This window comes from Sorex fumeus, unplaced genomic scaffold (genome assembly GCF_029834395.1).
Source record: "Sorex fumeus unplaced genomic scaffold, SorFum_2.1 ptg000008l, whole genome shotgun sequence".
Classification (NCBI taxonomy): Eukaryota; Metazoa; Chordata; class Mammalia; order Eulipotyphla; family Soricidae; genus Sorex; species Sorex fumeus.
In genome coordinates, this window is record NW_026606065.1 from 78,311,521 (window position 1) to 78,334,279 (window position 22,759).

At 42.2% G+C, this 22,759-nt stretch overlaps 1 protein-coding gene across 1 annotated transcript in view; it reads left to right on the forward strand.

Moving 5' to 3' along the window:
- Window positions 1-3,626: 3,626 nt before the first annotated feature.
- Window positions 3,627-22,759, forward strand: part of GTF2F2 (general transcription factor IIF subunit 2) — a 150,786-nt gene continuing 131,653 nt past the window's right edge. Inside the window, exons 1-3 of the mRNA XM_056109796.1 lie at window positions 3,627-3,860; window positions 17,753-17,826; window positions 22,006-22,024. Coding sequence (XP_055965771.1) covers window positions 3,795-3,860; window positions 17,753-17,826; window positions 22,006-22,024 — 159 coding nt within the window. The 5' untranslated portion in view covers window positions 3,627-3,794. The remainder of the gene's footprint in view (window positions 3,861-17,752; window positions 17,827-22,005; window positions 22,025-22,759) is intronic.

Below are 22,759 nucleotides of genomic sequence, written 5' to 3' on the forward strand. Positions count from 1 at the left end.
TTCAGTATTGTTTCCTGCTTTCAATCTTGGCTGCTTGAAGACAGGGTGTCAAACGCGCTGTAATGCCTTTAATGCGGCTCAGGATGCCTCTTAAGGGCATATCTTGTGGGGATGGAGAGATGTATGGTGCGTAAGGCATTTGTCTGGCATGCATCAAAAACGGGTTTGAATACTGGTACTGTATATTTTCCTGAGCCCTATCAGGAGTAACCCCTGAGTGCAGAGAGCCTCAGGGTAAACCCTGCTGGGTATAGCTTCATCCCCCACCCCCTAAAAATATTACAAGTAGAATATATTTTGTCTCTCCAGACACATCTTGATTCTTTAAAAATTAGGTTTCTTTGAGGGAGGTGGTGGTGGTTGGGTCAAATCCGGCTGTGCTCAGGGCTTATGCCTTGCTCCGTGCTCAGGAGTGACTCCCAGTGGTGCTCGGGGATCATAAAAGTTGTATGAGATTTGAACCAGGTTGGTGGGGTGCACAGCAAATGCCTTAACCCCTGTACTCTCTAGGGCCCCCATTTCTTGGTTTTAAGGTTTTTGGTCTTTTTCTTCTTTTTTTGTCTCTCTCTTACATTTTCTGCCCAGAGGCTTTCTACCTGGCTACTTAGAGTAACAAAGTGCTCAAGACTTTTTCTTCTTGATAGAATCATTTGTCTGCATCATTTCCCATCCCCCTCACTCCCCATATATAGTTTTGTATTTTGTTTGTGTTTATTTATTTACTTATGGATTTTTGGGTCACACCTGGTGATACTCAGGGGTTGCTCCTGGTTCTGCATTCAGGAATTATTCCTGGCAGTGCTCAGGGGACCATATGGGATGCTGGAGGTTGAACCCGGGTCGGTCACATGCAAGACAGACACTCTACCTGCTGTACTATTGCTCTGGCCACAAGTTTTTTTTTTATTGCTTTAGTCATACCCAACTGTACTCAGGGCTTACTCTTGGCTCTGTGTTCAGGGATCACTACTTGAGGTATACAGGTCTGACTAGACATCAAATCCAGGTGAGCTGCATGTAAGGCAAGGGCCTGGTCTCCTGTCCTATATCTCTAGTTCCTACAATCATTTTAAAATCTTCACCTTTTCCCCTTTCTTCGGTTATTTTTTCTTTATTTATTTCCCTCCAACTCTACTAGTATAAGCTCACATGCACATTTTGAATTTCCTGTGACCTATAGATCAAAGCCAAGATACTTTTCTCCCTGGCAGAACTATATCTTCCAGTACTCACAGCTACTTCTGGATCAGTCTTGGGCAACATGTGGCACCTGTACCAGGGCTTGAACCTGGGTCTCCTGCATGCAAGCACATTCAGACTGTCAAGCCATCTCTGCACTCCAAACCAAGATCTAAAACTTTTCACTTCCTCTCAATTCTGTTGGTCGGATACTCTAGTACAAATTTCTTGATGTAGCACTGTAGCACTGTCCTCCCATTGTTCATTGATTTGCTCAAGCAGGAACCAGTAACGTCTCCATTGTGAGACTTGTTACTGTTTTGAATATTGAATATGCCACGGGGAGCTTGCCAGGCTCTACTGTGGGGGTGGGATATTCTAGGTAGCTGAGAGGGATGGAGGAATCGAACCCTGGTCAGCTGCATGCAAGGCAAACACCCTAACCACTGTGCTATCACTCCAACCCTTGATGTAATATTTCAATTTATTTATTTTTTTAATCAAAGCTTAAAGCAGTTATTTTACTGTTAGTCCTTTCTGTGTTTTAAGGCCCTTTCCCAAGCAGCCTTTCTTGTCACCACATGCCTGATCTTCCATCTTTGTCTATTTTTCTAGCCGATCTCAGCTGGCTGATATAGATGATGACTTTTCTTGGTCCAATGCTGTACAGACACAGATTTTTTTTTACTGTGAGCATGGTCTAGTGTGTAGTTCAATATAGTCATTTCCATTTTTACAGTATCTTGCTGTTCGTTTCTTTAGCAAAGTCCATTCAACTAAAGCCTATTGAAGTTTGACAATGTGTCAAGTGCCATGATAGATTCTGTGGATATAAAGTGAATAAAACTATGTAAGCTTAGGAAGAGTTCCCAGCTGAGACAGCTAAGGCAGTGTGTAAACGTGTATGCCATGGTGATGCTTGCTAAGTGTCACACACTGAGATGAGAAGAAAAAGAAACTGCCCAGAGAGGTAGCCCAGTGGGCTGTGTTGCATGCTTTCCTTGCAGGAGTCTTGGCGCTTGGATGGTTCCCCACACCCTCACCCAGAACCTCCTGGAGTGATCTGCACTTTTAGCACTGAGCTGGAAATAATCCCCCATCCAGCACACACACACACACACACACACACATACACACATACACACGCACACACACACCACAACATACACAAATAGAGCATCTGAGTAAAGATAATCAAGTTAGTAGAGTCTTTGAAATGATTGAGAGAGATCCTGAAAGGTTCAGAAGTATGAGTTCCATGTAGTTAGATGTGTGGCTGTTTGAATGGCAGGTATCAAATGGAAAGGGTTTGTATAGGACAGGTTAAATTTTATTTATTTTTTTCACTTTAAACAAATTTATTGAATCATCATGTAATACAAAGTTAGAAAGTTGTTCATGATTGAGTTTCATGTACAATGTTCAAGCACCTATCCCTTTACCAGTGCCCACTTCCTTCCACAATTGTCCCCAACTTCCCTCTTGCCCCCCTCCATACCAGCTTGCCTCTACGGCAGCCACTTTTCTTTTTTTCCTTTCAGGCACTGTTTGCAATACTGTTACTGAAAGGATATCAGGAGTATCACTTTACCTGCTTTCAGCAGGTTCTTGTCCAGTTCTTGTCCAGAGTGATCACTTCCCACTATCATTGTCATAGTGGTCCCTTCTCTGACCTAACCATCTTTCCTCCACCTAAGCACCATCCCCAGAACTAGCCACTCTCCCCCACACATATTAATTTAGAGAAAAGAGGGGCCGGGGGCTGGAGCAATATCACAGTGGGTAGGGCGTTTGCCTTGCATGTGCAGCTGACCCGGGTTTGATTCCCAGCATCTCATATGGTCCCCTGAACACCACCAGGTGTAATTCCTGAGTGCAGAGCCAAGAGTAACCCCAAAAAGCAAACAAAAAAAGAAGAAGAGAGGCAGATAACTGGTAAGCCTGGGAGTTAAACAACAATTTACCAGCAAACCTGCATCTTCTCTTACAGATAAACCTGCATCTTCTCTGACATACCTATTGTCAATGATTTAATTATACGAATTCTGGGTCTGGACTCCATAAAGGGTGTGCTCGCCTTGCATCAGTATGTTTGCAATATACTCAAGATCACTCAGCCTCATTCCAGGGCCCACTTGTGCAAATTCATTTTTCACTCAGACCCTGTCCTCCGAGTGCTCAGTTTCCTTAACTTAAAGAGTTAGACATATACTCACAGCTTTGGTTTCTTTGGGCCTCGTTTTTCTATTTTGACACATTCTGCAGTTCAAGCTGGCCTAGTCTTTATATTTATTGATGATGGATGGCCCATCCCACCCTATGATCTCATCCCTCAGCCAGAGCCTGGACCATTAGCCACGCCCACTCGAGCCCGTGCGGACCCAGGAAGTTTGTCCCGAGCAGCGCGCCGTACCGACGGTGGCTGTGCGCAGGCGCAGTCACGGTTCTCGGCGGCGTGTTCCTCTTTTCCCAACTTCCTAGCGTCCTGGCAGGTGGAGGCGGGCAGTTCACTCTCCAGTCTCTTGCAGCCGCCGATCTAACCCTCGCGACTCTTGCTCCGCAGCCTCCCCCAGCTCCCGGGGCCGCAGCTGCGGGTGCACACCAGTGACCGAGCCATGGCAGAGCGCGGGGAACTGGACCTGACCGGTGCAAAGCAGAACACTGGAGTGTGGCTGGTCAAGGTAAGAGATGCGAGTCCCGGCACGCGCCCTAACCCAGAGCCCCTGGACTGGCCCACTTCTCTGCCTCAGAAAGCTTGTTGCTGTTGTTTAATCGTCCTTGTGTTGGGGCATCACTGATTTCGCCCAGGTCATTGTTTTTGTCTCTTGGTAGAAGTTTAGTTTAGAGATTCTGCAAAGTGCCACTCAAGTGTCCGAGCCTGGCTGGGACGGGAGTTCTAAAGGGAGAAGCTGTACGTGTTAAGATCGCTTGAGAGTTTGTTGCAGCAGGAAAAACTTTGGCCGGAGCAGGGAACTCTTACTGGGGAAGGTGATTTTTTTTTTTTTATATAAAGAAGCGCTTTCGAGTTGCTTGTTGGTTAGAACAAACTTCCCCAGAAGAATTAGGGAGAACTAGGATATGTGTCGAGGGAAAAGAAAATGTAGCAGTAGGTTGTGTACTACGAGTGTACAGGGCCTTTCCTGATTTAAAAAAAAAAGTTCTTTCTGGAGTTTGGGATGGTAAGAGAATGATGCTCTAAACAGGCTGATACTTAAAAGTAACAGATGTGAATTTAACACTTGACAGCAGATTCCACCGAGTTAAACCCACCAAGTGCCACAATTTTTACCAGTTAAAAGTTAAGTACTTTTAACTCAGAGAATTAGTCTCTTGTCGTTTGTATTACCTTTGTTTGTTTGGGGGATGCCAAGGATGGAACCTGGGACTCCGGCGTGCGCTCCAGCCCTTTAAAGACACCTCGATGACCCTAGTTGTCTCTACCTTGTTTCTATTTGCTGTCACTGCCACTAGTAGGTTGCCAACTGGTCACACTACTGCTGCATTCCCTATATCAAATTGTGTTTTAAAAAATTGGATGATGTTTAAAAGTATTTTTGATCTGTTGTTTAATTTTCAATATTTAAATTGAAATATTGCTTGATCCCTGCCGCCACATCTGATTCCGCCACTACATATAATCCCCTGAGCACTGCCAGGGATGCTTCCCTGAGTACAGGTAGTTGTGATCCACACCCTTGCTTTCCCTCCCTGCCCCAAACAAAAAACAAGAAAGGAATGAAGTTTTTTTTTTTTTGGTAAGTCACGAATACTCCTACTGGAATCACACACACACACACACATGCACGCACGTAATGTCTTTGGGAATGGACAGGTGGCTGCACTGGGAAGAGCTGCAGTTGTTCTAATCCATTGCTTGTTAGCCAGTGAGAAGATTTATTTCTTGTCAAACCATCCTTTTATCATTTTGACTAATGTTTGTTGGAGGAGAGGATCAGGCTGGAGAGATGGCAAAGATACTGCTGTGAATGTTACCCTTTTTATTTAGCAGCTAAAATTCCTCTAAGCTCAGCTTTAGTTTTATCACGGGTAGGGAAGCAGTTGGCTATTTGGTGGCCATAGAGAAAGCTACATACATACATTAAAGTATTGCAGGCAGTAGTAGGAAAAGGATCTTTGATTTTTTTTTTTAGTGTATCAAGTGTTTTACAAAGCAGACTAATTAAATTTTAGTAGGTACTAACGCTAATTAAATTGAGTAGGTACTAATTAAATTTTCCAGATGATGCAACTGAGCTTAGGAAGGTGTTCTTGCTTAGGTATTGACAGTGACACAGATGTATATCTTTAGCTACAAAGTTTATGCTAGGAATAAGCTGAAGCTAATGCTCAGTTTAAGGGTGCCCCATTCCCTCCTCCCCATGACCTCTTGGAATGAATTTTCTTTTCATTTCTTTTTTTTTTTTTAAATTGAATCACCATGACCTATACTTACAGAGCTTGAGTTTCAGTCATAAAATGATCGAACACCCATCCCTCCACCAGTGTTCATTTTCCACCACCAATGTCCCCAGTACCCAACCCCACTCCCACCCTTGTCCCACTCCTCCCCCTGCCTCTATGGCAGACAGTTTCCCTCTTACTCTCTCTCTACTTAGGTGCCTTATGGTTTGCAATACAGATAATGAGAGACCCTCATGTTTGGTCCTTTATCTACTTTCTGCACACCTCTTCCATCCCAAGTGATCCCTTCTGTATCCCAGCTGCCTTGTCCCCCAGCTCATAAGGCAAGCTTCCAACTGTGGTACAATCTTCCTGGCCCTGTCTCTACTGTCCTTGGGTGTTAGTTTCATATTATGATATTTTGTATTCTACAAATGACTGAAGTCATTCTATGTCTGTCTTTCTTTTTTCTGACTCATTTCACTTAGCATGATACTCTTAATGATCATCCACTTAAAAGCAAATTTCATGACTTCATCTTTCTTAACAGCTGCATAGTATTCCATGGTGTAGACATACCATGGTTTTTAACCAGCCGTGTGTTCTCGGGCACTCGGGTTGTTTCCAGATTCTGCTGTTTTGAACAGTGCTGTAATGAACATACAGGTGCAGATGTCATTTCTACTGTGCTTTTTTGGGATATATTCCCAGAAGGGATATTGCAGGGTCATACAGAAGCTCAATTTCTAGTTTTTGAAGGAATACCCATATTGTCTTCCAAAAAATGGCTGGACCAGTCAGTATTCCCACCAGCAATGAAAGAGAGTCCCTTTCTCCCCACATCCACATTAGCACTGGTTGTTCTTATTCTTTTTGATGTGTGCCAGTCTCTGTGGTGTGAGATGATATCTTATTGTTGTTTTGATTTGCATCTCCCTGATGATTAGTGATGTAGAGCATTTTTTTCATGTTCCTTTTGGCCATTTGTATTTCTTTTTTGAGGAAGCTTCTCCCCATGTTTTGGTGGGGTTGGAGGTTTTTTTCTTGTACAGTTCTACTAGTGTCTTCTGTATCCTGGATATTAACTCCTTATCAGATGGGTATTGGATAAATATTCTATCCCATTGGAATGATTTTTCTCCTTGGAGATTGAGAGGTGAGGTGGAAACTTCATTTCTGTGTCTTTACATCTTTTTGGCTCCATCTGTTGATCTTCAAGAAAACATGGGAGTGAAAGCTACCTGTCGTGCGTTGGGTTCTCCAGGAGGCTGACTCTGAGGTGGAGGTGAGCTTACATATAGTGCACTTAGGATCACTATCTGTGGAAGGAGACGAGCTTGAGCTGGATTGATAGAGAGTGTGATGCAGTCTCATTGAAAGCCACGAACAAGAACAAGCCAAGAAATCCAAAAAAGAGTCCAACAGAGCTCTCCTGTGTGGGCTGAAACACACCCATTGTTGACTGATCTTTGACTGTGGTTGCCCTGGGAGGAGTGTATGATCTTGACTGAAAAACCTTTTCATGCCTGAGGGTCAGCACCTTTCCTGCATACAGGTAGTTTTTAACCTTTTACACCTGCGAACCAGTAGTGGCCTGTGGACAGGTGCTTGGAGAACGCTGGGCTAAGGCTCTCTTGGTGGAAGCAATTCCCCAAAGTGCTGACAGCAGAGGGCTCTTCCTGGTCATGTTGCAAACTACTGGGGGAATAAGCTCTTACTTGTAAGTAGGTAGAATGGGTATCACATCACAGAGTGCTCTGCACTGCCCTTAGTTGCCTGGACACCCTGAAGACTAGTTGTCCAGGGACTAGATATTTAATAAAGCAGTGTTGACAGAGAAGCTTAGAAAAAGATTGTCTATACTTACTGCCTTAACACACTGACTTCAAGGCACAGTTGAACTTAGTATTCTTTCCAGCTTGAGTGAGTAAGTGGGTGGCTTGATTCATTCAGTAAACTTTCAGTAGATTTTTATCCAGGGTTCTAGATGGTATGGCAAGTGAAAACACACTTGGTCCTTGCTGTGTAAACTAGGCTTATAGACTAGTGCAGGAAACAGACACCAATCTCATATTCGACTTAATGAAAATATTACAGATAAATGAAGCAAAACTTTCTGTGGCTGTGATTAACACAGGATCTTGTCTTCGAGTGAGTGAGTTAAGGGACGTTTTACTGAGGAAATTTTGTGTCACATTTGCCTGTCTTGATAACATTCCCTGTCACACCCATTACTTATCTCATATTTGATGCGCATGACATGCACAGATGACATGTGACTGAAGTGTTTGGGGGAAATCTACTGAGTATACTTTTGGTCTGTATCAGATACACAAAAAGTAGTTAATTAGCCTGAGTATATTAATTTAGCTGTGTACATAGTGTGGTATACATTAAATACACTTAACTTTTATTTAAAGATAGCATATTTTAATGAAAGAAAATCAACTGCCCCCAAAAGTGTTTGGTGCCTTGGGAAGTATGTCTTCACTTATTTTTTCTTCTGGCTCTTACCTCTTTTTTCAGATTTAATATTAATGGACCTACAAATATGCACACACATTTCCATAAGCTCATAGAAAGTATAGCAAGTTGTATCTGTTGGCATACTATCCTTATTTTTCATTACAGTGTATAATATTTGGCAGCCTTTTGTATTAAATAACTCGGTATGCCTGGGAAACAGTAGTTTTACAATAATGATGACAATGTGGTATGAGTTCCAAATTTATCAATTAGCTTCTGGAACACAAACCTTGAAGTTGGCAATTGCTTGTGTTGGGTATAGTTTATTGTACTGAATTTTATTCTGTTTGGTGGGGCTGGGTGAGGTTCAGGTTTTTGCACTACACTAGGTAGTGCTCAGGGCCTACCCCTAGCTCTGCTCCGGGGTCTCTCCTGGAGCTGCACACGGGCTGTAAAGCAAGAGCCTTAACTCTGGTACGTTCTGTCTCACCTTATAAACTGAATTTGATTTTTAAATATGTTGTGTATATGCCATATTTAGTTGCTTCACTTAGAACTGTTTTCAGACTAAATTGTAGTTTCCGCAAGCTTGATCATAGTTTCATTCCAGGACATTCTTCATCGCAACAGCATTTCAGGCTACCAGCAGTGGAAAATTGGAAAATGCTTTGCTGTTGGCATTCTCCTGTCTTCCCCCTTAATTTTAGATTTCTGAAATAAGACTTTGCTTTGAAATGAAGTTTATTAAAAGTAAATTCTGTATCCTTAGGATATCCCAATATCACCATAATTGTCATTATATTAGCATGAGCTAATGTTTCTTTAATCCAATCATTAAAATGATAAATTTGCCTCTAGTGTATGTCCCAAACAATGTCAGGCTATTCTCATAGATCCTAGGGAGATGATGGTATACCAAACAGCCAAAATAGTTGCCGTGTGCAAATTACTTTCTAATGTGGAGGAAGAACAGATAATCAGCAAATACATAGAGAGCAGATGATAAGTGCTCTGAAGGAAATAAAGTAGGGTAAATGACATGGAAAGTAGCTGGAGATGCTGTGTTTCTTCCCTCTCTATCCTATGCACCATCCTCTCTTTCTATTATAGACCAGTTCTCAGTTTCTGTTGCTTTTGAGTTTTTGTTGTTTCTTTACTGTTACTTTATATACCATAAGTGAGAGAGATGGTTCTGTCATAACATTGTTCTAATTAACTCAGCATAATACTCTGCATATCCATCCATATAGCAACAGATTTCATGATTTCATCTTTTCTTATAGCCTCATAGTATTCCATTGTGTCTATGTACCACAGTTTCCTATATCCAGTTGTCTTGACACTTAGGCTGTTTCCAGAGTTTGGCTGTTGTGAATGGTGATGCAATGAACATAGATGTGCAGATATCTTTCTGGAAGAGTTTTTGAGCTTCTGGAGTTATCCAAGAAATGGAATCCCTATATTGTACAGGATTCTAGTTTCTTGAGTTTTTATATTGTTCTCCACAAAGATCAAACCAGTCAACATTTCCACCAACAGCAGATGAGGGTTCCTTTCTCCCATGTCCCTGCCAACACTGGTTGTTTTTAATCATTTATGATCATTAATTTTAATCTTTGAGATATGTGCCAGTCTCACTGGTATGAGGTGATATATCTCATCATTTTGATTTGCGGTTCCCTGATGATGAGTGATGCCAAGCGTTTTTCGTATACCATTTTGTCTATCTGTTACTCTTCTTTGAGGAAGTTTCTGTCCATGAGATGCTGTATTTAGTACAGGAAGAAAGTGCTGTACAGTTAAGGTGGTCCTTCCACAAAGACCAAGGGAACTTATGTGGGGGATGCTCTGCAGATATCTGGGACAAGAATAATCCAGACAGAGAGAATGGCAAATCAGAGGTCCTCATATGGGTGTGTGCTGCGATTTTTCATAGATCCATAAAGTTAGAATCCAGAGGGTGGTAGTGATGCAGCTGTTGAAAGAAGAGCATGGATCATCTAAGACTTAAGAGGGAATTATCTTTGATGGGATGCTAGTAGACATGTAGCATGCTAAGTTGGCGAGGTTGAAATCATGGTTCCACTATGATTATAGTTACAGTGAGACTGGAAAAGTGACTACTTGGTACCCCAGTTTCTTTATCTACAAATAAGAGGAAAAAAAGATCATTAAATGAAGCAATATTTGTAAAGTATACAGAAAAGCACTTGATAGATGGTAAGACGATATAAATGTTAAACTGAGTACAGTTCAATAAATGTTGTTTCTATCACACACATCCCCAGCGTGTTAGTACATTGTTGTCTCACTTATGTGCTAAGATAATCACTATGGCTGCTGTATTGGGAAGAAACTGGATATGAGCAAAAGTGAAGCAAGGATATCAGTTTAGAGACCTTTACAGAGCTAGAGATGTGGCTTGGTGTTCAAATACATGCCTTGCTTGTGGAGAACCTGGGCTTAATCCTCAGCATCACAGTAAGAATAATAATAACACAATAAAAGCTGTTCTGATATTAACCCCTTATCAGATGTGTAGTTGGCGAATATCCTTTCCCATTCTGTAGACTGTCTTTGTATTTTGGTCACTGTTTCTTTTGAGGTGCAGAAGCTTCTTAGTTTAAGATAGTCCCATTTGTCTATCTCTGTTTTCACTTACTTGGCCAGCGGTGTGACATCTTTGAAGACACCATTGGCTTCTATGTCTTGAAGGGTTTTGCCAACATTTTCCTCAATGTATCTTATAGATTCCGGTCTGATGTTGAGGTCTTTAATCCACTTAGATCTTACTTTTGTACATGAAGTTAGGCAGAGATCTGAGCCCATTTTTTTGCATGTAGCCGTCCAGTTTTGCCAGCACAATTTGTTAAAAAGGCTTTCCCTGCTCCACTTCACTTTTCTTGCCCCATTATCGAAGATTAGATGCTCGTATGCTTGGTGGGGGGGACGTCAGTATATTCAACCCTGTTCCATTGATCTACAGTTCTGCCTTTGTTCCAGTACCATGCTGTTTTAATTATTACTGCCTTGTAGTGGAGTTTGAAGTTAGGGAGGTTGATTCCTCCCATTTTCTTTTTCCCAAGAATTGCTTTAGCTATTAGTGGGGGCTTATTGTTCCATATAAATTTTCAGGAGTGTTTGCTCCAATTCTTTGAAGAATGTCATGGGTATCCTAATACGAATTGCGTTGAATTTATACAGTGCTTTGGGAAGTATTTCCATTTTGACAATGTTAATTCTCCCGATCCATGAACAGGGGATATTTTTCCATTTCCTCGTATCCTCTTTTATTTCCTGAAGTAGAGTTTTGTAGTTTTCTTTGTACAGGTCCTTTACTTCCTTAGTTAAGGTGATTCCTAGGTACTTGATTTTCTGGGGCACAATTGTGAATGGGATTGTTTTCTTCATGTCTCTTTCTTCTCTTTCACTATTTGCATATAGGAAAGCCATGGACTTTTGGGTATTGATTTTATAGCCCGCCACTTTACTATACAAGCCTATTGTTTCTAGAAGTTTCTTGATAGAGGTTTTAGGGTTTTCTAAGTATAGTATCATATCATCTGCGAATAATGAAAGCTTGATTTCTTCCTTTCCTACCTGGATGCCCCTAATATCTTTTTCTTGCCTAATCGCTATTACAAGTACTTCCAGTACTATATTGAACAACAGTGGAGAGAGTGGACATCCTTGTCTCGTCCCTGATCTTAGAGGGAAGGTTCTCAGTTTTTCGCCATTGAGGACGATGCTTGCTGTAGGCTTGTGGTAGATGGCTTTAACTATATTGAGAAAAGTCCCCTCTATCCCCATTTTGGCTAGGGTTTTCATCATAAATGGGTGCTGGATCTTGTCAAATGCTTTCTTTGCATCTACTGATATGATCATATGATTTTTATCTTTTCTTTTGTTGATATGGTGGATTATGTTGATTGATTTCCGAGTGTTAGACCAGCCTTGCATCCCTACTGGTTCAACTCCACAAAAAGAAAACATTCAATCCCATCAAAAAATGGGGAGATGAAATGAATAGAAACTTTGACAAAGAAGAAATCCGAATGGCTAAAAGACACATGAGAAAATGTTTCACATCATTAATCATCAGGGAGATGCAGATCAAAACCACAATGAGATATCACCTCACATCACAGAGACTGGCCCATATCCACAAGAACAAAGCAACCGGTGCTGGCGCGGATGTGGCGAGAAAGGGACACTCCTTCACTGTTAGTGGGAATGCCGACTGGTTCAACCCTTTTGGAAAACAGTATGGATGATTCTCAAAAAATTAGAAATTGAGCTCCCATTTGACCCAGCAATACCACTCCTGGGAATATATCCCAGAGAGGCAAAAAAGTATAGCCAAAGTGACATCTGAAATTGTCTGTTTATTGCAGCACTCTTTACAATAGCCAGAATCTGGAAAAAACCTGAGTGCCTAGAGCAGATGACTGGTTAAAGAAACTCTGATACATTTACACAATGGCGTACTATGTAGCTGTTAGAAAAGAGGAAGTCATGAAATTTTCATACAAGTGATACTACATGGAAAGTATCATGTTAAGCGAAATGACTCAGAAAGAAAGGGATAGACATAGAAAGATTGCATTCATCTGGGGAACATAAAGTAACAAAATAGGAAACTAACACCCAAGAATGGCAGAGATTTGTACCAGGAATTTTACTCAATGACCTGGAGGCCAACCATACATGCTAGGGGAAAAGGGAGCCCAGAAAGGGAAGGGAACGCCAAACAGGGTATTGGGAGGATCCTCCCAGGATGGGAGAAGCATGCTGAAAGTAGACTATCGACCAAACATGATTGCCAATGCCTCTTTTGCAAACCACAGCACTCAAAAGGAGAGAGAGGGAAATTCCCTGCCACAGAGGCAGGGTGGGATGGGGGATGGGGGGTGGGCGGGATAGTGGGATCCGTGGTGGTGGGAAATGTGTACTGGTGGAGGGATGGGTGTTTGATCATTGTATAATTGAAACCCAAGCACAAAAATGTGTAAGTCTGGAAAAAAAAATAAAATAAAATGTTTTTTAGTGGGGAAAAAAAAGTTGTTCTGATAATTATACAAGAGATAATGTCAGGTTGGACCTTGAACTGGTGAAAAGAAACTGAAGTTCAGATGTAATTTGAAAGTATTGCTACCAGAATATGTCTGTTGGTTGAATGTGAAATGTGGGAAAACAGGAACTATTCAGGATAGTTCCCATGTTTCAGCCTGAGTGTCTGGAAGAATGAAGTTTACTTTTATTGGGGCATGAAAGGTTGTAGGAGGTGCAGATTTATCAGCATTGAAGATACTTATGGGAAATAAGAATTTTTTTCTTTTTGGGTCACACCCGGCAATGCACAGGGGTTCCTCCTGGCTCTGTGCTCAGCAATTACCCCTGGCGGTGCTCAGGGGACCATATGGGATGCTGGGAATCGAACTCGGGTTGGCCGCGTGCAAGGCAAATCACCCTACCCGCTGTGCTATTGCTCCAGCCCCGGGAAATAAGAATTTTAGTGTGGGGTTTTTAATTTTGAAATGCCCACCAAATATTCAGATGGAGAATTTGAGTAGCCGAAGTCAGTTGGATATATGAGGGTAATAGGTTTCAGAACCCCCCCCCCCTTCAAGTTGATGACGAGTTCCACAGATGTTGTAGGTACTTGTAGTTTATGCTTCATGACTCCAGCTTCTGCATCTATGAACTCGATCAATGACATTCACAGTTGGTGAATCTGTGGATGAAAAACCCACCAATATAGATTCGCCCTCTCCTCTCTGGAAAGAAAGATGGTGGCCGCACGGGAGCCTTGTGGACAGCAGGTTTGAGCTGGGGGTCGGGGGCGACAAAAACCTCATGGGAAGGGGGGCGTTCCGACCCGTCCTTCACGCCCTACCGAGGTCACCAGTTGCCCCCCACGAGCGGCTCTCTGGCAGGGCCACGACTCCAGAACACAGAAACCAATCTCTTAATTATCTGACTTTTAGTAGAAACACTTCCAGGGTTAATAAGTAAAATAGCAGAAATCCAAAACCGCGTGGCCGTGATAACATTTAATTCTTGAACCCAGCTGTAGAGAGCAAATCATTTCACAATGCTTTTTCAGCATGTCTGATTTGGGGGGGTGGGGGTGGTAAACTCTAAATAATAATGGTGCATCCTTTATCGAAACATTGAATCTAGTCAAAGTAGATAGAGTGTTAACTAGAACTCATCTGCCTCACAGGAATTGGGAGGGGTGGGAGGTGGGGTTCTATTGGGGTTCGCAGTTAAAAATAAGTATTGGTAAAGGGAAATGTGTTTGATATTTACATGACTGAGACCTAAACCTGAAAGCTCTGTAACTTTTCCCACAGTGATTCAATAAATAAATAAATTATAAAAAAAAAAGAAAGAAAGAAAAACCCACCAATATAGAGAACCAGTTGCATTCATTGAAAAAACTTTTTTTTTTCTTTTAAGGACCTGCACGGTTCAATCCTGTGTTGTTCAAGGGTCAGTTGTATATGTTGGGACTTGTGTGGAGAGCCTGGACTTGTAATAAATTTGGGAGTTGTCATTGTTCAAAGGTATTTAAAGCTGTGAAACAAGATATTCTGTAAGAGTGAGTATAAGAAGAGGAGAGGTTTGAGGGCTGGAGAAAAAGATCAGGAAGATGAGAATCTGGAGGTGGACACCAAAAGGGAGAAGCCAGAGATGTGGGAAGGCTGTCAGGAGGCAGTGAGAGGACGGAAAGTGTTTGAAGGAAGAAATTAGTTCTCAGTATTGTTGAGGGGAGGACAGGGAGAGAGCTGAACCTTGGCCCGGTGGCATGGGAACCTTTGTTTGGTTACAGTGGTGTGGTAGGAAGGAAAGACCGCCTGATCCAACAGAAGGGCAGAGGAGTTGTAGCCAGCCAGCAGAAACCGCTCATTCAAGGAGGTTACTGAGAGGACAGAGAGTGGGCCCCTAACTCCCCCATAGCACTGTAGGGTGGAGCTCTGCTGACCTCCCAGCAGTGTCAGGTGTGACCTTGATGGTCCCTGCCATGGTGAGTGCCACACGCCTTATGGAGTGAGCTCTGCAAGGAGTGAGCCCTGTGTGTGTGGAGGTGGGGGGGGGTGAGAGAGAGAGAGAGAGAGAGAGAGAGAGAGAGAGAGAGAGAGAGAGAGAGAGAGAGAGAGGAGGAGGGGAGGGAGAGAGAGAGGAGAGAGAGAAAGCTGAGGATGTGTGTGTTAGAGACAGACAGACAGATACGCACACAGAGGAAAGATTTATAGTCTGGTCTTACTACTTCTTAACTGTGTAATCCTTAACACATTTGCTAACTTCCCTCTGCCTCAGTTGCCTCATTGTACGATTGATAAAAGAATAAGATTGATAGAGATTTCATGGCTAGTATATTTTAAATATTTGGAAGGGTGATTGTTACCTAACGAATAATCTATTGCTATGAAGTGTTCTAACAACCTTAGTAACTTGGAATAACACCTTGCTTCAGGGTCTGTGGATCAGAATTGTGTTGCTTCAGATTCAGATTATACTCTGGAATCCCGGCATAGTTGGGTTCTTTGAATCAGTCCCATACCTGCTACCATCAAGTCAGCCCGGATTGAATTCTTATCTGAGTTCCTGGGAGGTATTGTTTCCAAGCTTCTCTGTGGGCAGAATTCTGTTTCTCATGGGTTGTTGGACTAGGAGCCTAATTTTCAGGCTGACTGCTGGCAGGAGCCTGGCCTTACTTTCTTGCCACCTGGGCCTCTCCAACACAGTAGCTGACATCATCAAAACGTGCAAGTTGAGAAAACAGGACATAATTTCCAATCTGTTTGGGGGGTATGGAGAGTCAGGGATTGAACCCATGGTCTTATCCATCCTAGGTGTGTGCTCTACTGGCCCCTACCCACAAGTCACAATTACTATAACTTGCCCACATAATGGCATCCCATTCCTTTGCCATATTGCATCACCAAAGCAGGTGACAGGTCTTGTTCTCACACACAGAGAAGCTGTTACCCAGGAATGCTGCTCTTGGGAGCTCATTCCCGAACTAGTTTAGAATCTTCTGGCTGCATTGTTAGGAGTGTGTTTGCTTGTGCTTCTGATGTCATCATTCTCTGAGAGAATGATTAAGAGAGATGGAACTGGAGTCAGGGATGGTAGCATTGAAGGAAAGAACGTCACCAGGGAAAGAAATGCATTGCATCAAGTGAAGGAGTGGCTGTAGTTCACCTTGGACTTAAAAGTGGGGAAAGCAACCAGACTATGGCTCAGTAATATGTTTCAAGGCTATTGCAAGACAAAAATCAGGCTATAATACAGAGGGAAGAGAAGTGTGGTTTGGCAGTGGAGAGAGCTTTGACTCATCTGTGGAGGGGGAGTGATGCGGTAGGGAGATGGCTTGCCCCAGCGTCCAAAAGGTTCCCTTGCTGGAAGTGGACATGCATTTCCAGTGAGACCACTTAGCATGGTTATTTTTTCTCAGCTGTGCTGGTACAGGTGTGGAGTGGAGAGTCCTGGACAGGAGCCATCTCACTCTTTTATTTCCTTACGTTTCAGTTTCGATGCTGAACTATCTAGGGTCTCATCACTTATGAATTTTATATATTCTTTGCTAACTTAAATACTTGGGCATCCCAGATTCATAATCTCTAACATAGGGGTAACGAAAAGTATCTACTTCATAAAATTGAGGAACAAATGTGCGAGCCTGTAAGTAAAGTGCTTATTGCAGTGTTAGGGAAGTTGTATTTGATCGTATCTTGGAAATTACCATGAACTTGGGAAGCTCCGATACCATGTTTGTGCTCGGTGCTTCTGAGGAGCTGTTCTCATCTCTGAACATTTTTGAACGTTTTTTTAAAAATTTTTATTAGTGAAACACCATGAGGTACAGTTGTAGACTTACACATTTTTGTGCTTGGGTTTCAGTTATACAATGATCCAGTACCCATCCCTCCACCAGTGCCCATTCTCCATCATTAATTTTTTTTTTAATTTTTGTTAGTGAAACACCATGAGGTACAGTTGTAGATTTACAAATTTTTGTGCTTGGGTTTCAATTTGAACATTTTTGGACATGTTTTGAAACATAAGTTAACACTTCATAATTTTTTTAAAAGTTAAACTTTTGGGGGGGGGAGTTTTGGGTGGGCACATCCAGTGGTACTTGGGGCTACTCCCAACTCTGTACTCAGGGGTCGCAAAGTGATCAGGGGTCTGCGACACTTAGTTACTTCAAGTTGCTGGACCAATGTTTGCGTCATGACTAGATTCTCTTTTTGTTGTTGTTTAGGGGCAGGTGGTGGGGCGGAGGTGTGTACTCTCAGGGCATGTTCAAGACGCATTACAGAACAAAACATAATTCGAGCTTAATAATAACGGTCCTCCCGTTGTTCATCGATTTGCTCGAGCGGGCCCAGTAACATCTCCATCGTGAGACTTGTTGTTACTGTGTTTGGCATATCGAATACGTCACAGGGAGCTTGCCAGGCTCTGCCGTGTGGGCGAGATACTCTCAGTAGCTTGCCGGGCTCTCCAAGAGGGGTGGAGGAATCGAACTCGGGTCAGTCATGTTGACCGCTTGTAAGACAAATGCCCTACCGCTGTGCTATCGCTCCAATGCAAGTTATTGCAGGCAGAAAATAAAATAGAAGCAGTGCATTGTTTCATGTTCAAGAAGACTTGTTAGCACCCAGATATAATCATATATGTATCTTTGTTTTAGGTTCCTAAATATTTGTCACAGCAGTGGGCTAAAGCCCCTGGAAGAGGTGAGGTTGGGAAACTGCGGATTGCCAAGTAAGTTACCCGATATTTCTGACATTTAAAAAACTGTTTTTTGAAATTTTACAAGTGCTTTTAAATGTAAGTGCAGTTTTTCCACCCCCAGAATGAAAATTTACCTGAAGATTTCAAGGCTTGTCAAAAGACAGATATTCTGTAAGGAGTAACGCATGTGCGCTGGTGTGCACACACACGTTCTCTGCTAGTCAGAGTGATCGGGAACCCGTTCCACGTGAAACAGCAGAATACATAGCTCCCTCATTCCACTGTCTCCTGACCCAGGATGCCTCAGTAGCACCTCAGACTCAACACTCACTTTTGCTCTGTTCATTTTGTCCAGAACCTTCTCCCACTGGACATTCCCGTGGCTCGTTCCACGTTTCAGATCTGTTCAAATACCAACTCAGTGAGGCTTTTTCTTTCTACCCTGTGTCACGCTGCCTTCCGTGTTCCCCCGCTCCTTACTTCCTCTCTCCCTGTGTATCGCGTTGTTTGATGTCATTGGTGTTTTGTAGCAGAAGACTCCCTTGCATTGCATTCTGTTATCAGTCTTCTAGGCTTTTTTTTTTTTTTAAGTAGATAGCATTTGGAGATCTTTTCTTGGTTTTTCATGCATAATTAACCTTTTTTTTTTATGTTTACCAATCAGTTACTTTTGTACAATTTGGATTTTCTGATGTTTCTCCATAATTAGATTCAGATTATTTTTATCCCTCTGAGAATACATTGGTAAAGCTGCATCAGTGCTGTATTCTGACAAAGTTTGCATTTTGACCATCCATGGTGGTAGAAAGTTTGAAGACTTGATTATAATGTTTTTTAAACTTCCACTTCTTCACTATAAAATACTTACTATTCTCTCTTTTGTAATTACCAAGTGTTGTGTAGTGTGGTACTTTCCTCATCAAATTTTTACTTATTTTTCAGTATTATAATGAAGCAATGGATTTCAGTTTTTCTCAACAGGGTGCATTTTTTACTGTCATCGTTTATTCAAATGTTTAATCATCCACTGGGAACTTTCTGGCTGGCTCACGTGCCCTGTTTAACCATAGTTTAGTTCTTTAGGCCTGTGTACTTTTGACATGTTTCCATCATTTTTTGGGCACTTATTTTTTGTTATAGAAAGATGTTTTAGACTTATGTCTGTTTATATCTGAGCCCTGAAGAACTTCATTTCTTCAAGGAGTTCTGGTTCCTTTGGGAGATTTTTTAATTATTACTTTTATTTTGGAGCCACACCAGGTGATGTGCAGGGCCTATTCCTGGCTCTGTGCTCAGGTATCACTCCTGGCAGGCGCGGGGGAACTCTTTGGGGTGCCAGGGATTGAACCTGTGTCAGTTTGGGCAAGGCAAGTGTCCTATGTGCTGTACTATTGTTCTGGCCCCCGGGAGATTGATATTTAACATCTGAGCTCTGGATATCAAATGTGCTCATTGTTGTCCTGTGCTTTCTGTTGGCTTTCATGTGTGTGTAGACTCCTGCCCCCCACCCCTTTACATCTGTCCTATTTTCTCTGCTTACATGTTCAGTTTTGTTTTGGGGCCCCACCTGTCAGTGCTCAGGGATTACTCCTTGCTTTGTACTCAGGAATCACTCCTGGATGTGCTCAGGACACCGTATGGGATGTCTGGGATCAGACCTGGGTCAGCTGCAAATGCCGGGCAAATGCCCCACCTGCTGTCCTACCACTGTGGCCCTTTTGTCTGCATGTTGAAGACATGAACTCTCATCCGTGTCCAGTTTTAGCCTGACACCATGGGGTGTGTTCCCATTCTTGACCCTCTTCATGTTTGTATCTCTTAGATGGAAGTGAGAAGTACCGTTACATATTCGTTGAGGCAGTGTTCTGATTTGTTCAGCGCCCCTTTCCCTGCCCGCCCCAAACCCTTTCATCAGACTTTGCGCTTTGCTGCCCTTGCAGTTTGTGCCCTTCCTGTTCAGACTTCTGTCCTCGTGGCGGCTGAGGCTGCCCCCTCCTCTCTAGACTCGCCCCTTGCCCCACAAGGGCACCCTTGACTCTCAGGAGCTTCTTCCAGGTGATGCCAACCAAGGTAGATGCCACCCCATCTGTTATTGAGCCATCTCTTATGGGGCTGCCCCCACCCCACTCTAAGCTCTGACATCTGCCCCCAGACTGCACCTTTCACCCCAGGGACTTCCCCACCTCTCCACCTGGTCGCTCCCTGTCCTTTCCAGCTCACCTTGCAGCTGCCTGGCCTGCCACTTGCCCTGGTTTCTGAGCTGATGCGCTCATTCACTAAGCAGACGTGTGAATAGAAGACAAGCTGGCATGATAGCCCTGGAGCAGAGCTAAAGACTTGGTACTTTTGATCAGTTGCTTGTTTTAACCTAAAAAGTGCTTTAGCGGCTCATCAATGGTTAGTGAAAAGTCCAACTTCTTGTTGTCCAGTAAGAGAATGGGCAGGTATTGATTTCATTCATTTCTGAGGCTTTAATTATTGTGTTATACAATAATGTTTATCATTTTAGCGATAGGTCACTGTGGAAATAACAGTTTGGGTTTTTTTTTAAAGTATTAAGTTACATAGGATGTAATATTGATGCCACTGTATCACTGTATCACTGTTATCCCATTGTTCATCTATTTACTTGAGCAGGTGCCAGTAGCTTCCCAGCCCTGAGATTTTAGCAGCCTCTCCTTACTTGTCTTTTCCAACGCTGCTGTATTGGAGGCTCTTTCAGGGTTGGGGGAAAGAGACCCGTTATTGTTACTGTTTTGAGCATATTGAATATGCCACGGGTAGCTTGCTAGACTCTGCTGTGTGGGCAGGATACTCTCCGTAGCTTGCCAGGCTTTCCGAGAGGCATATATATATGTAATTTGTTGCCTACTGTCTGGTTCAGACAGTAAGCATTCATACCATATTTACTAAAAATTTTAAAGACAATAAAGTAATGAGAATATTTTCAGTACCAAGCTGTAAACAGTAAAGTTGTGGTGTTTTATAACTTCATTAGACTTGTTTGTATTAAAATGTTTTTAGGGGCTGGAGCGATAGCACAGCGGTAGGGTGTTCGCCGTACAAGCGGCCAACATGGCCGATCCGAGTTCGATTCCTCCGCCCCTCTCGGAGATCCTGGCAAGCTACCGAGAGTATTCGATATGCCAGACACAGTAACAACAAAGTCTCCAATGGAGACGTTACTGGGCCCGCTCGAGCAAATCGACGATCAACGGGAGGGCCATAGTTGCAATAAAGTAATGAGAATATTTTCAGTACCAAGCTGTAAACAGTAAAGTTGTGGTGTTTTATAACTTCATTAGACTTGTTTGTATTAAAATGTTTTTAGGGGCTGGAGTGATAGCACAGTGGGTAGGGCGTTTGCCTTGCATGCAGCCAACATGGCCGACACAGGTTCGATTCCCAGCATCCCATATGGTCCCCCGAGCACCGCCAGGAGTGATTCCTGAGTGCATGAGCCAGGAGTAACCCTGAGCATCGCCGGGTGTGACCCAAAAAGAAAAAAAAGAAAAAAAAGAAAATGTTTTTATATAGGCATGTGCTGTTTATGGAGCACTGTAGTACTGTCCTCCCATTGTTCATCAATTTGCTTGAGCAAGCACCAGTAATGTTTCCATTGTGAGACTTGTTACTGTTTTTGGCACATTGAATACGGAAGAATCAAACCTGGGTTAGCCATGTGCAAGGCAAATGCCCTACCCTCTGTGCTATCACTCCAGCTGTTTATGTAATGAAAATAAATTGCTTACAAACTTAAAATTTATTAAATGTAATAGTTTTTATTTTTTAAGATTTAGCTAGGCTAATGAATAATTTTAGCTAGATAAAATAGAAATTCTTGCTGAAATACTGTGTACCTTGTATTGAATATGCATTCACATGCTGTTTAATGCTAAAAATGTTCAGAAATAAAGATAAGAATTATATTGAGATCATTTGGGTAAAATATTTCTAGAACCAGTTGTAATAGTGTTAAATGACACAAATTCATAGCATCTAATATACTTGTGTGGGAATAATGTGATTTTTCCCCTATAGATTACATAGTTAAGGAGAACCAAATATTAATCAATCTCTACAAATGTAATACTTTATGTAAATTGTAAGTAGTGCTATTTCTTGTGGCTTTCTTATTAGCTTTCTTTTTTTTAGCTTGCTTTGAGGAAGCATGAAATCTAATTTGAAAATTTTTCCTTTCTTTTTTAGGAATCAAGGAAGGACTGAGGTAAGGTTAAATGACATTTTTACTTAAAACATGAGATTATTTTACTCTGCATTAGTCATTGTAAAAGGAGGGTGATTGTTAGATCCCATGAAACTCCACATAAGACTCATTGCTGATGGTCAGGAACAAATAATAGTAAAAATATTAGTCTTGTGAGTAAACACACTCCTTTCTGATTCACAATCTTAGCCTTTTTCTATTTTTACTGAAGTATCCACTCTTGATACTATGAAATTTCCACAATATTTTAATTTTCCAGTGGCAAAAGGCATATAACACCCTCCAGCCCTGCTGTAGGTAAGGTCTTTAACCAGGGATGCCCAAGGACTGCCCCAGCCCAGTGCTTGGAGGACCATCTGACCCAAGGATCCAGTCTCTGTCTCCTGCGTGCAAAGCATGTACTCCAGTTTTCTGGAGTGCTATCTCTTTGGCCCTGATAGAAGTTTTTGAGGGCTTTGGATTTTGATTTATTAAGTTTAGGGCATAGAATGTAATACCTATCACAAGTAGAGAGATATTTTAAGAAATGCTTTATAATTTACCTATGGAGTTGGGAGATTAGTATTTTGTATTTATAAATCCTCAATGTAATATTTTTTGTTCTTTGGGGAGATCTGTATAATCAGAATATAGTAAAATCATTTTGAAAGAACACCTACTATGCCTTTCTGTATTTATTTACCTATTATTAAAAAGTAAACTGGTACCTTGTACTCATATAGTAGTCATTAAGCT